The sequence below is a fragment of the Danio rerio genome, chromosome 17 (assembly GCF_049306965.1).
Source record: "Danio rerio strain Tuebingen ecotype United States chromosome 17, GRCz12tu, whole genome shotgun sequence".
Lineage (NCBI taxonomy): Eukaryota > Metazoa > Chordata > Actinopteri > Cypriniformes > Danionidae > Danio > Danio rerio.
In genome coordinates, this window is record NC_133192.1 from 24970001 (window position 1) to 24984984 (window position 14984).

General features: G+C 36.2%; 1 protein-coding gene across 1 annotated transcript in view; it reads right to left on the reverse strand.

The window, feature by feature from the left end:
• Positions 1–3313, reverse strand: part of fas (Fas cell surface death receptor) — a 12492-nt gene extending 9179 nt beyond the window's left edge. Inside the window, exons 1-2 of the mRNA XM_021467407.3 lie at positions 3185–3313; positions 1300–1399 (exon numbers count right to left, since the gene is read on the reverse strand). Of these exons, the coding sequence (XP_021323082.2) occupies positions 1300–1399; positions 3185–3223 (139 nt within the window). The 5' untranslated portion in view covers positions 3224–3313. The remainder of the gene's footprint in view (positions 1–1299; positions 1400–3184) is intronic.
• Positions 3314–14984: the final 11671 nt, after the last annotated feature.

A 14984-nucleotide genomic window follows, 5' to 3' on the forward strand; every position in this document is an offset into this window, starting at 1 on the left:
ATTTTATTCATTTTAAATTTTAATTAAGGTAATAACACAATCGGGGGCAACACGGTGGCACAGTGGTTAGCACTGTCACCTCACAGCAAGAAGGTCACTGGTTTGAGTCCCGGCTGGGTCAGTTGGCATTTCTGTGTGGAGTTTTGCATGTTCTCCCCATGTTGGCGTGGGTTTCCTCTGTACTCTGTTCCTCCAATCCCCAGTACTGGGTTGCAGATAGAAGGGCATGCACTGTGTAAAACATATGCTGGATAAGTTGGCGGTTCATTCCGCTGTGGCGCCCCCTGGTGAATTAAGGAACTAAGTCAAAGGAAAATAATGAATGAATAACCGATTCAATAAAATGTGTCTGATTGATCACTGAGCAGAAAAACTTTTTTTTCTTTCTTTTTTTTTTTTTTTTTTCGCTCTTGTCAGCATTAATCGTAATATCAATCCACAGTCAGCAGGAACCAAAATTGTTTTGAAAAAAAAATCAGGTCAAAAAAAGACCAACCTGTAAGAACGTAAAATGTTCACTGTGTCTAGATATGTTATCTGAGTGGTTTCTAAGTAACATGGACTGCAGTTACTATTTTAACTGCTATTAATTATTTCATGTCCCTGTTTTTTATTTGGTAAACAGCCATGTAAATTATTTAAAGCCAGGCAGTAACTGGGGAAAAAGCCCCTAACATACTGTAACTTTTACATTTTATTTCTTTTTGATAACTGACGGGACGACTGTTCACAGGGGAGCCCAAACTGTAGTGGACTACCAAGTACACTCATAATTCAGTGCCAATAGTTCATTCATTCATTTTCTTTTCGGCTTAGTCCCTTTATTAATCAGAGGTCGCCACAGCGGAATGAAGCGCCATGTCATCCAGCATATGTTTTATGCAGCATATGCCCTTTCAGCTGCAACCCATCACTGGGAAACACCCATACATTCTCATTCAGACGCATACACTATGGACAATTTAGCTTTCCCAATTCGCTTATAACACATGTGTTTGAACTGTGGGGGAAACCGGAGCACCCGGAGGAAACCCACGCCAACATGGAGAGAACATGCAAACCCCACATAGAAATGGCATATGACCCAGCCAAGGCTCGTACCAGCGACCTTCTTGCTGTGAGGCAACAGAACTACCCACTGTGCTACTGCACTACCCAGTGCCAATAATAATAATAATAATAATAATAATAATAATAATAATAATAATAATAATAATAATAATAATAATAATAATAATAATAATCTCTGAGGAACATCGGGGTAGTTCTGTATGCATAATAAGTTATGCATTATCTTACCTGCAGGACAGAGGCAACATGTGTTCCTCTCATGCTGGTAAGTTCCAAACTCACAGGAGGCATCGCGTCTCAAGCGCCAGCTATAAGTCAAAGTGGGCATCTAAAACATGGGAAAAGCATTTCACAAATAAAATGTTAACTTAAACTTGCAATCTTTTATTTTAAGTTTTTTCAAGCATGTTGGGTTAGGGACACAGGCATCAGTCCCAATGAGGGTATAATAATAATAATAATAATAATAACACCTATAATAACTATAATAAATAAAAAATGACTAACAGGGAAGGGTTGTAATGTAACTAATTGCAGTATTAAACTGTATTTCACAAATAAATGGGTAACATTAAAGTACTGAATAAGCCAAATATAAATCTTTCTACTTTCAAAAACACACGCACAAACCTACAAACAAACTTAGCTTTTTGTATGTCAATGCTCAAGTACAAAGCTTTTTTTCTAGGCCCAAGTTCATCTTTGCCTCTATTTTAAAAAAACATTCTCTAACTGTAAATTTAAACAAACAAATAAGACACTTTAACCACTTCTATGGATGACTGTATAGTTAAAAATACTATAGTATTTACTATAAATTAATATAGTATATTTTTATGTGGCTTTCTGTCAACTGAAAATAGATCTGGTACCAGATATCGCAGCCTCTGGTAGCTTTTTTTCACATTTATTATTATTTATTTAGGATAAGCGTTTTTACAGTCTGATTTCAGTGCCTAATTATTAAATTGTTAAAATAACTGTAATTAAATATTATTAAGAACAAAATATGATGTGTTTTTTGGAAGAGTGTACTTGCATCATGATGATATTATACTGTCATTATGGTATCATATAATGAGTGGCATAAAATGGTATTAAAATGACAATAATATAGTTTATCGCAATTTATTGTGATACAATAGACCGTATGACAAAACCAGGTATTAAGACAGGCCTATTATAATGTTTTATATTCAAAGTTACAGTGCAGTGGCGCAGTGGGTAGCACAATCGCCTCACAGCAAGAAGGTTGCTGGTTCAAGCCCTGCAGCGTTAGGAGGCAGTAAAAATCAAATCAATAAAATGATAATACAAATAAATACACATAAAGCATAAAATAGACACACAAACATAACTAAAAGCAAAAAAAAAAACATTTACACTAACAGGTCTTCTTTTTTTTTTTTTTTTTTCAATAAACTTAACAGTCTTCCTCCACATTTTGATTTTAGCAACTTTAAAGATTTACAGTATAACCAAAATTCCTTTTGGAAACTAAAAACAGTGGTTTTGTTTTAAGGCACTTGCATTTATGAATATAAAATTTCCCCAAAATGATAATATTATTTAATACAAATTGAATATTAACATCTTTCCCTAATAAATCAAAGAAAATATCATTTTTAGGAAATTGGGAGGACAACTTGAGAGAAACCTATAACCACTCGAATGAATCAGACCAAAAGGTTCTGCTATATAAACATTCAAAAAATAAATGTGCAGTCGTTTCAAAGTCAACTTCACAGAATTTTAAGCAAAATTAAATTTGTCAAGGAGGTTCTGAAGATGGGTAATTATCATTAAATATTTTAAAATGTACTTCTTTGGGAGGTACACCAACGTGTTGTTGAGAAATCGAAAGTGAAACAAATACAGTCAGTTGTTTACTACAGTATAAATATTTCTATTTTACTTGATTACTATATTTCTAACTAACTTTCTTAATCAGTCGGCTTCCTACGTATTTTGTTTTTATGTAACAGCTACAATCAGTACAAAGTTTATAGGAGACTGCAAGTCCGCATGTTTACAATTCAAAGTAGTTTTAGTCTACGGGGTGTTTCTCCTAAAAAACACTACATAAAGCTGAACAATACAAAGACTTACTCACCACAAAGACGATAAAAACGCCGAATTTGCAAACAAACATCTCGAGGAGGTCACCCGAATTAGAAGCGAATCTCGAACGTCAGATGAACTGTACAGTAAGTCATAAGTGAATGAATGAGTTTAAGGAAGTGATTCAGTGATTCAAGTCGAGTCAAGTTGATTCCTTTGAACAGAATCATGTTTATTTTCTTAAGGAGCTTTATGACTGTGTTCCATTCGCAAAATTCGGACAGTTCTGCTCGGAAACACTTTTAGTCGTATGGTTATATTCGTTTGGGGAGGGGAGCGCATGATTTCTTAGCTGTGTATTATGAATCACTGAAATTGAACCGGTTCACTTTAATGAACGATTCGAGAGAACATCATTTCCTGGGAATGGACAGGACTTTCCAAATCTAGTACACTAGTAAATAGCTGAAGTAATTTAGGGAAATTTGTCAAAATAAACCATCCAAAATAAAATAAATATATTAACCCAACATCTTACAAACAATAGAAACAATATCTTGCAAAGAAGGTGTACCTGTAACCGTAACAGCTACTGTATGGTGATGTGATTTACAACACATTAGCCACCATATACTCATTGTGGTCAGGTAAATGCAATTATGTGAAAGACATGCCTTCTATTTTTAAGTGCCTGCCATGAATGTGATTTTTGTAGTGGCTATACTCGAAAATATTAATCAAATTAATATAATGTATTTATTTTCTTTGTTTGACATGCATTTCAAGTCTTTAAAATGTTAATTTACCCTGAATAAACCATGACTATGATATGGTCAAACTAAAAGTATAATCAGAGGTGCTGTGGCTTTACCTCAATTTACATCTAAAGCAAACACAGCCCACCTTTTTTCCATCATGTGTCTGCTGCAGCTGCGGTTGTTGTTGTGTGCAAAAAGCGCCCTCTTTGTTTGGGTGTTACTACAACGTTGCATCATCTTTTTTCTTTCTCTGAAACACAGGAAGGTGACACTTCTCATGCTCAGGTGGGGGAAGGAGGGACGAGGTGGCCATTTCAGATCAGCATTTTCATACCAGAACCATGAAACAAAAACATCAGGAAGAAACTCTAATCTGGTGATCTTGTGCAACACTGTAACCTCCACATGCTTGTCAGTGTGGTTGAGGCCTTTCTGTCAATTACGCGATGTTTTACTTCTGCTTTGTTACTGGCAGAGGGCACCAGAGGACAATGTACACAAATCGGCCACTTTATTAGGTACATCTTGCTGGACCCCTTTGCCTTAAAAATTTCCATAATAATTTGTGGCTTAAATGTGCTGTATTGGATGGATATCTAGTAAATGTGGGGGCCATTTAAGTACAGTGTTATGTTAAAGATACCAGACTGGCATGATGTAAGCTTTGTGGCATGATGCATTCTCCTGCTGGGCATAAAGCAGAGATGTATCAACATGCTTTTTCATACTAGAAGCATGCTAACAACATAATAATTTATGCTAGAAACATGCTAGCAACATACTTATTCATACTAGAATCATAGCAATTTATTTTTAAAACTGCTAAGCAACCACTTAGAACATCTTCGCAACCTCCTAGCAACACCTTAGCAACCACTCAAAACACCATAGCAATCACCTAGCAACACCTTAGCAACCACCTAGCAAAGGTTTAGTATCAACCTAGCAACCACTCAGAACACCCTAGTAACCACCTAGCAACACCTAAGCAATGACCTAGAACACCCTAGCAATGCCTTAGCAACTACTCAGAACACCCTAGCAGCCAAATAGCAACAACTTGCAACCATCTAGCAACACCTTAGCAACCTAGCAACACTTTCACAACCAGTCAAAACACCCTAGCAACCGCCTAGCAACCACTTGGAACACCATAGCAACCGCCTAGCAACACCTTAACAAGCACTAAGAACCGCCTATCAACCGCCTAGCAAGAAGCATGCCAATTCATACTAGAAACATGCTAACACATGTAGTTATCTCTCTATGCCGACTGTTTCAAACTTCTTAAAAACTATTTCAATTATTTCAACTTGAAACTACTTCAAACTTTCAGTCGAAGCTTTCTCAAGCCACCATAAAGTTTGTCTACGAACTTTACTTTTCTAGTTTTAAACATTATACTGCATTAGTTAATACGATTTAATCAAATGTTTTGTAATAAATTAGGAAATTACCCTTCGGCCCACATCTCTCAATGATATTTTGCCCTTTATACGAAAAAGTTTGAGCACTCCTGGCATAAAGTGATGGACATGGTCAACAATACTTTTATAGGCTGTGACATGTTTGTGACAAACTATGCCTACAGTAAATGTATATATATATAACTGCCAGGAGCAGAACAGTTTTGTTTTAAAAATTAATTGATTAATTAATAAATAATTGTTTGATTGATTGCTTGACAGTACAATTCATAAGAAAACAAAGATTTCAATACTTCAAAATTGTGTTTGATGTATATTTACAGAAACCATGTTGCAGCAGAAAACGAGACCAGGCAGTCTACAATGTAAAAAAAAAAAAAAAAAAATCATCATCAAAAATAAGCTTTTATCTTACTTGAACTTGTTTTAATGAGTTGATAAGGTTTCAACTTAATTCATGACAGCAAAAAATTTGGATACTGTCAAATTTGGGTCACTTGTAGTCTCACCTACCAGCAGACCACAACACAAGCAGTTTTCTGTTATACATGCCATAGTTGTTTTTAGCCTATTCAATTTCTACAACAAAAACTTTATACGTAGTCCAACTTAAAGTTCTCTGAATGTAATTTTTCTAAATTATTTTTTGTTTCTTTTGTTTGTTTTCTTAATTCTTAATAATGCACTTGCGCTGTATCAGCCACGTTGTAAACTAAAGACAATGTATGGTAGAGCTTTTCGAACTGTGCGCCTGAGCTATGGAATGGTCTGCCCATCAGCATCAGGAATGCCACTTCTCTGGACTGTTTTAAGAAACTTCTCAAGACCCACCTTTTTACCGTTGCTTTTTGATTATGTTTGTCAATTTATTGATTTTATAGTTCATATTTTATTGTCTTATTGTGCTGTTTTTTTTTTTTTTACAGTTTTTTATTGTTCTGCTTTTTTATTGTTTGCCTTGTAAACCTTGTAGTGCTTTGTGTCTGAAAAAAGTGCACTATGAATAAAATATATTATGATTATTATTATTATTTAAAAAGTTTTTACTGATTTTCTAGGTTTTATTTCAACTTATTTGATCTATTTCTCAACTTCATTTCCCAAGCTCTCACAACTGACATTTGTATTAGTTTCCACATATAGCAACTCAAATAAAATCTGATTTTGGGAACTACAAAATTAAGTTTTATTCTAGTTAAATCTACATTTTGGACCTCCATTACATACATTTTTCTTTTTATTCTAACTTCTGTCGAAATAATCTGTCAAATTATTTTTTTCAGATTAGATCTAAAAAAAAAATTTAGTTACCTTAACTTAATTCTCTAGTTCTTTCTTAGTTCTGCTATCTCAAGGACATTTTTCCAGTTCACTCAACTCATATTTTCTAGGTTTTATTTTAACTTATTTTCAACTTCGCTGGTTTTCACAATTAACTATCATCTCAACTGATTTTTTCTAGTAAACATTTCTTTGATTCACATAACTTATTGCAACTTAATTTTTCATTATCCTTACACAAACATGACTGGAATATATACAAACTGAAATAAAACATCTCACCTAACATAGAATATTTTTGTTTCCATTTTTTTCTGAATTGAATGTCTTGATAAATACAGCCTGTCAAAGTTAGTTTCGCCTATGTTTATGCAGATACACAAAAATGTTTTATCCTTTTTACTTAGAATATCTCTGTAGACAATGCAGGATAACAAAAGTCTGCACATGCAATATTTTGACTCTCTCAAAATAGAACAATTTAAATAATAAGCGTTCTTTTATATTGTACATTTTTCATCTTCATTCATCCATTCGTTCATTCATTTTTTTTTAGCTTAGTCCCTTTATTAATAAGGGGTTGCCACTGCAGAATGAACCACCAACTTATCCAGCATATGTTTTATGCACCGGATGCCCTTCCAGCTGCAATCCATCACTGGGAAATATCCAGACACACTCATTCACATACAAACACTACGGACAATTTAGCTTTCCCAATTCACCTATAGCGCATGTCTTTGCACTGTGAGGGAAACCGGAGCAACCAGAGGAAACCCATGCAAACACGGGGAGAACATGCAAACTCCACACAGAAATGCCAACTGACCCAGCCGAGGCTCAACCCAGCGACCTTCTTGCCGTGAGGCGAATGTGCTACTCACTGCACCACCGTACTGCCCACATTTTTCATCCTGCAAACTAAAATAATACGGTAAGATAAACGTGAGGGGGAAAAAAGACAAAACGTGAAAATATTTTTTATTCATATTTCTGGCAAAATGATTTGGCTCTGTCTGTGGGGGACAGCCAAGTTACTGCCATGTGATTGGTTATAAGTTATTTGGGTTAAAGATTTTAACAGTGTACCAAATAAATTGGCCAAAGATTTTAATAGTAACTGGATGCAGCCTTTATGATGCAAGCTGAAGTTGCATCACTCAGTGATGCAATGTCAGACACAATGCACTCAATGGAGTGAGTGATGTCACTGTGACGGGTAGGGTCAGGTGAGCGCAATAAAAAGCATTGGATGCAGCTCAGATTGCATTGCACCAGGTCTGCATCCAAGCCCCTCTCAAAGATTTTCTCACCCTGAAAATCCTCAACGCCGCCAATATAGTGAAAACAAAAAGTGTGATGCTTTTTTCACAGTAAATCTAGCACCTTTGAAGGTCATAAACGTTCTACATACATTGTTTCTCACTTTCTTACCCATAAGTGGCAAAGCGCTGACATGGAAACCACAAAACTCACCTAAAGTCTCGACTCAGTCACCTTCGTCATTCTCGCTAGAAAACTGTGAAATGAAGCCATTTCCTTCACCACAAGCATCACAAGCTATAAAAGGCCAAAATAAAATTTCACAAGTTAAATTTGTAACATTAGATGTTCCTTAGCAACGTGTTTCCTCATATTAACAGAGCAATACCAGCCTTTGGCTTTTGTGTTCGCATCTTTATAAATTGAACTTCAAGGTTATTTCAAGTATTTATTTCTATTTTTTTTTTCAATTTGCTGTACATTTCAGCTACGTGTTAGTTCATTCCATTAATGGTTTTTGTTAGTTTTGGTTGACTTTATATTCTAGTTTAGCAGAATAACAGAACACATCATGTCGACCAAAAGTAACGTTTAGAGTTTGCACAGCTTGCAATAACTCTTTAGCAACACCCTGTTATAAAAATGAAGTATCGTTGAACACACAATGCTTGAATCCAAAACCATACATATGCAATGAATCAAAGTAATACTGCAGCTAGCTCTCTGCAGCTCATGGCTGCCCACTGAAGCTAAGCAGAGTAGTACCTGGATGGGTGACCACATGGGGAAGTTAGTCAAAAGTGGTGTTAGTGAGACCAGTTGGGGATGCTCAACCTGTGGTCTGTGTGGATCCTAATGCCCCAGTATATTGATGGGGACTCTATACTGCTCAGTGAGCGCCATCTTTTGGATGAGACTCTGTCATACCTGTCAAACCTCCTGTTTTTCCTGGGATTATACTGTATTTTACAATTCTATCACGCTATCATCCCGCAAAGGTATTTTCCCGCATTTCTCCCATATTTTAATCTTTCTATGAAGGGTTGCAATAAAGCGGCGGCCCAGAGTGTCTATTTAGGGCTTGGTTGTGTTCATGGGGTGCAAAGCAATGTGTTCTCATGCTTCACTTCTAGAAAATCACATTATCTTTTCCATATATCTTCGAGTATATACAGCTACTCTGCTAACATGAAAATGACTGCTGATTTCCTAGTTCCACTGAAGTCCCCCACTCAAGAGGCTCTGATTGGTCAAATAACATAATGTGCTGTGATTCGCAGATCAGCTCCACATTACCAGGAATCGTCTCGGTTATAACATTACAGCACCTCTGGCCACGCCCCTTTACTGTGGAGGGTGTATGTGCGTAACCTGAAGGGTTTATGACATCATTAACCCGGATGTATTTTATGTACTCCACAAACTTTGTTTGCTGTAGTCTTCACTAAGCTAACTCTGTAAAAGCCATTGACTCCCTTTGCATTAAACGTTGAGTGTCTTACATTCAGAGATGTTGTTTATGTTCACATACCTACATTACACATCAACTAAAGTTTAACATATGATATTTTAGTGGACTACCCCTTTAAAGAGCCGATCCTCTTTATATGCAGCCCATACCGCCAAACCACCAGTGGACGCCCCTTGCTCTTAAATGTGAATCTGTTCTGCGCTTTCATTTTATTTAGGTGTGAAAAAAACACTTTGAAGTAAATATAAAATGGTGGATTGCCTTAATTTCCATTACAGCGGCTGTTGCCACTCCTATGCAATCCTTAAAACAGTCATTATAGCGGTGCGTTAAAATTTAGGAAAGCAATCAAATACTTTCATTATGGATGTGTATATTTTTAAAGTGACACCTCTTTTATTTAATGTAATCAAACGAAAAATCTAAACGAGAGATTAATTCACTGCTCTTTAATCAGAATGTTTAAATTATACTTTGAAGGAAAGGTTATTGGGATTTGATAACTTGATTCTATTTCTTTATAATATCCCTTATTTTCACATCCCAATGTTGACAGGCAGGGCCGGAGTGCGACTCCTTTTCAGCTCTGGAGTTTTAAGCCTTACACCCGCCCACCTCAGTTCACAACTGACTATATTTAAATAAGGTCATTTCCAGGTCATTTCATTTCAGTTTCTAATGGCATTATCACGTCTTTTTTAAGGAAACAACTGCTTTAGAACTTCAAATGCATTTCATAAACATGAGAACATTAAAGGGTAGCTAATGCTCCAACACTATTCTTTAAAACATTACAATGTCCTTTCCTGCAATATCTTAATAGATTTTCTGTGCAAATTTTTTCATAGATGTTCGGCCCTTTGTAACGGTGGTCACACACTAAAACAATTAAAATAAACTATGTACACCTGCATAAGTAACCAAAACAGTATTATATATCTTAACACTAAAAAAAAAAAATATATATATATATATATATATATATATATATATATATATATATATATATATATATATATATATATATATATATATATATATATAATTACTCAGATGAGGTTTAAACTCGGGTCGGTGGTGCCATAACGCAACATGCTTACCAAAATGGCATTGTTATGCTGGTGCATCTAGAATAAAAAGTAAGTATTGCACTGTTACCTGCAAGACTCTTTTAACCACAGTATTACTTTCTATTGATGGATTAATTATTTTCTCCCCTTTTTAGATTTCCGATCAAGTTATGTCAGATTTATTAATGTAGTGAATCATTGGGGAAATTGAATCGGGGAAACCAGAGCACCCAGAGGAAACCCACGCAAAGGCAGGGAGAACATGCAAACTCTACACAGAAACGCCAACTGAGCCAAGGTTCGAACCAGCGACCTTCTTGCTGTGAGGCGACAGCACTACCTACTGCGCCACTGCCTCGCACATGAATGCTCATTAATTCTGAAAATTATTATTATTTTTAGTTAGTTTTTTTAGTGCCTGTTTTTAAAGTTTTGTTTAGTTTTTCGTTTATTTATTGAAAAAAATTTTTTTGCCCAATAGTTTTAGTCTTCGATTACTAAAATAACCTTGAGTGGTGTTTACCTACTGGCTTCTTTATAAAGGTAGCCTATAGCTTAAAAATAAAGATGAAAACTACAACATTAACATCTAGTTCAGAACTGGTGCTATCTTTATGCCTGTGTTTATGTGTGTGTGCCGCTGGGTAAACGCATGCGTGTGTGTGTGTGTTTGTGTGCTTATATCATGACGTGTTAATGTGTCACATCAACAAAGACTGAGAAGGTTTTTGGCAGTTTTCATAATCTAGGGTCGACTCTAAGCCATTTCAGACCTCTTTATGATCGCCTTTGTGCACATATGAGATGTGTGACAGTAAGCCGGGTTCATGGAGAGGACACACTCTTCGGCGCTGATATGAGAAGTGTTGGTGTCTGTTATCTGAGCCCTGTATTAATTTGGCTGTGACGGATGTTCGCCTGGTCTAGCGTGGCCGATCGTCTCTGGGGAAAACACACCATAATCCTCTAATCCTTTCCCCTCGGGATTCTGTCTAATCAAGCGCTCTTTAAATGAAAGCACGCACACACTCTGAATGCAAACATCCATACATTGCAAAAATCCAGCCCTCGCTATCTTCCACAGCTCTTCTGAAAGTGCTGAGCTGCTTCCCCTTCAGAGACTAAAAAACACATCCTACATCTGTACAGGTAACCTCCTCGCTTCACTCATAGAAACCTGAAGAGGCGGCGTTTATTTATTGACACTGGAGTGAGCTGGTGTGCTGTCCACAAACAGAGAAGCATGATGTTTTGAGCTTGACAGATCTCAAAGGATTATTCCTGGTTCAATACCAGTTAAGGCCCTTTCACACAGAGCAAGACATGGATCAAATCACTGATGAACAGTGCTTAATGCTAAACTACTTTCTGCCCTATGCAAGTTTACATAGCTGCCTGATACATAGTGCTCACAGACAATGCAGATTTTTGATATCTTGTTAAATTAATTCTTTAGTTCAATCAAATGAACTTTTCTAGTCATCTCAACTTGCATCAAACTAACTAAATATGAAATTTAACTTTGTAAAACTTAAACATTTTTGTTAAAACCTACAAGTGGCATGAAGTAACAATTTACAAATACTCAACTTACTAAGTAGTTTTTCTCAGGAATTTTAATTTACTAAGTCGTTTTAAAAATGTGTAGCCTACTTTACTTTCCCTTAAATACATTTTTAGTGCAGTATTGGTACCTTTACTCCACTACTTTACTTCAACCTGCAATCACTACTTTACTTTTTCTTGTCTAAAGGAATTTTAAAAATTCAGTCCAGTGATTCCTGTCCAATCAAATCGCACATAGAAGGTAAATCGCATCATAATAAACTCAAGACATGGGCACTTTATGATCGCAGCGAACTGTTTGGAAGCATTAAAAGAGTCCTAGCAGATGTCCGAAGTTGTCAAACACAATGACCCAGAGACTGTTTAGATGATGTCACTGATGAGATGACAGATGTTTACTGTATGATGACTGAAATGACCCTAAATACCCAGCAGGCACAAGGCGTCAACATAACGTTAGATTGATGTTGTATCCCAAAATCGTGAGGACGTTACGACTGGACGTTAGTGTCTAACCTAAAATCAACCAAATATCAACATCTAATATTGGTACAGCTTGACGTTGGGTGGACATTACCAGTATGACGTCTATCAGATGTTGGATTTTGAATGCCATACCTGAAGAATAAATGTCAGCATTTGATGTCAATAGAGGTTTGTTTAAAGTGTTGGCTCAACGTTGGATTTTGGTCGCTTTACAACACAACCTAAAAATCAACCAAACATCACCATCATTTGACGTTGTTATTGGTGATCAAAATAATGTCCTTGGATGCTGGCTAAACATTGAATTTTGGATTATATCACAACCTAAATCTAACCTAATATTAACATCTTATGATGTTGTGTGCCTGCTGGGCAATAAGATGCACTACAGAATGTTACGTTTACACACATCCACAAATTACATGTAAATGCATCAGCTTTTTATAGCGCAATACTACTCTCGAGAACTTTTAAAAGGGTTACTTTTTACTCATATTCAGAAATATTTACTTAACAGATACTTTTACTCTACTTGCACTATATTTTTTGAGGCAAGTAACAGTACTTTTACTTAAGTATGTTTTTTCAGTACTCTTTCCACCACTGAAACCTAATTAACTTAAGTTAAAGTAACACAAGTAACACATTTATATTCATGAGGTTTGGTCATGGGCGACCCAGAGGATAAGTTGGTAGTTCATTCCGATGTAGTGACCCCTGATGAATAAAGGGACTAAGCCGAAGAAAAATAAATGAATGAATGAATGAATGAATGAATGAATGAATGAATGAATGAATGAATGAATGAATGAATGAGTTTTGGTCATTATTTACAGAGTACCTGTTTAGTACTTTATCACAGAATGGTGAAAGGAAAGGAAAAACTAAATTAATAAAACTGTTATAAGGATCAAAACAACATATATCCTTATTAAGATATGCATATGTATTGTTATTTTTCTATATGGAATCACAATAGAACTGTGAAACAAATTTTTATTTTTAGGCGGACTTAACACTTGTTTAAAGTCAGGGGTTGGACATTTGTTTCCTTCCAAAAATGTGAATTAACTTTACGCACAAAACTGGAATATCGCATAAAAGATGTACAAATAAAGCAGTTTTCATCCGAGTCAAAAAGAACAAAACCATCACTTCCTGATTAACTGGCGGCACATATCAACAGTGAAAACGGAATTTGCTGCGGTAGGAAAAGCTGTGTGAATCTTTTCTTAATTTAATAAAGGACTTGCGCCTCAGAAGGCAATTCTGACATGGTGAACGCTCGACTATTCTGAAGGTAATTTATAATATATTAACACGAATACTGAAATGGTTAAGGTGTTTTAGAATGGCCAAAATAACATTTAGCATATGTGCTAAATGTGCTCAGCCTGCTGGTTTGTCCATTCACACATTGATCTCCTACAACAAAATCACATGACCTTTTTTGATGCACATACTGGAATTTGTTGGGTAAGAGTGTTTCTATTGCAGTTTATGTGCATGTTTTCTTATCGAATAAAAAGTTTATCCTACTCAGTTATGTGCATACATTTGTTATGCTCATTTTAAAATCTATGAGCATCTTGGCGTTTCCATCAACCGATTTATGTGCATATCCAAAATGAAACTGAAACACTGGCCAATTTAATGTTGGTGGTGGTTCATGGCTAAATTTGACCAGCGTGCCAGTCTTTATAAGAGCAGTGCGCCAGTCTTCAAGTGCACAGTTTTGCTTAAAATATTGCAATGCACACAACGTTGAGTCACAAATCAGAGCTAAAAGAGGACAAACTGTTGGTGCATGTCGCGCTGGTGCATCTGTGACCAAGACAGCAATGTATTAAGAGCCACAGTATCCAGGGTAATGGCAGCATACCACCAAGATAAAAAACACATCCAACAGGAGTAACTGTGGACAAAGGGAGGAAGCTGTCTGAAAGGGGTGTCCAGGTGCTAAGTCAGATCGTATACAAAAAAAAAAAAAAAAACATAAAACCACCAACTGCAGAATTAAATGTGCACCTCAACTCTCCTGTTTCCACCATAACGCTTAATCTGGAGCTGCACATGGTCAATATACATAGTCAGGCTGCTACAGCCAAACCTTTGCCTACTTGTGCTAATGCCATTGGTTTCATTGGTGCCAGCAGTGATAATCTTGGGCTGTAGACAATGTGAAACATGTATTGTTCTCTAATGAGTCCACCTTCATTGTCTTTCCCACATACAGTGAGTTATAGTAGGAAAAAACCCAAAAAAAGTGTACCACCCAGTCTGATGCATGCCCAGAGTGAAGTATGGGGGTGTATCAGTGATGGTTTAGGCTGCAATTTCATTGCAATCCCTAGGCTCAATACTTGTGTTAGATGGGGGCATCACTGCCAAGGACTACCGAACCATTTCTGGGGACCATGTGCACCCAGTGGTTCAAACATTGTATCATGAAGGCAGTGCTTTGTATCAGGAGAATTATACACCAATACACAAAGCAAGACTGGCCACAAAATGAGGCCCACACCAGAGA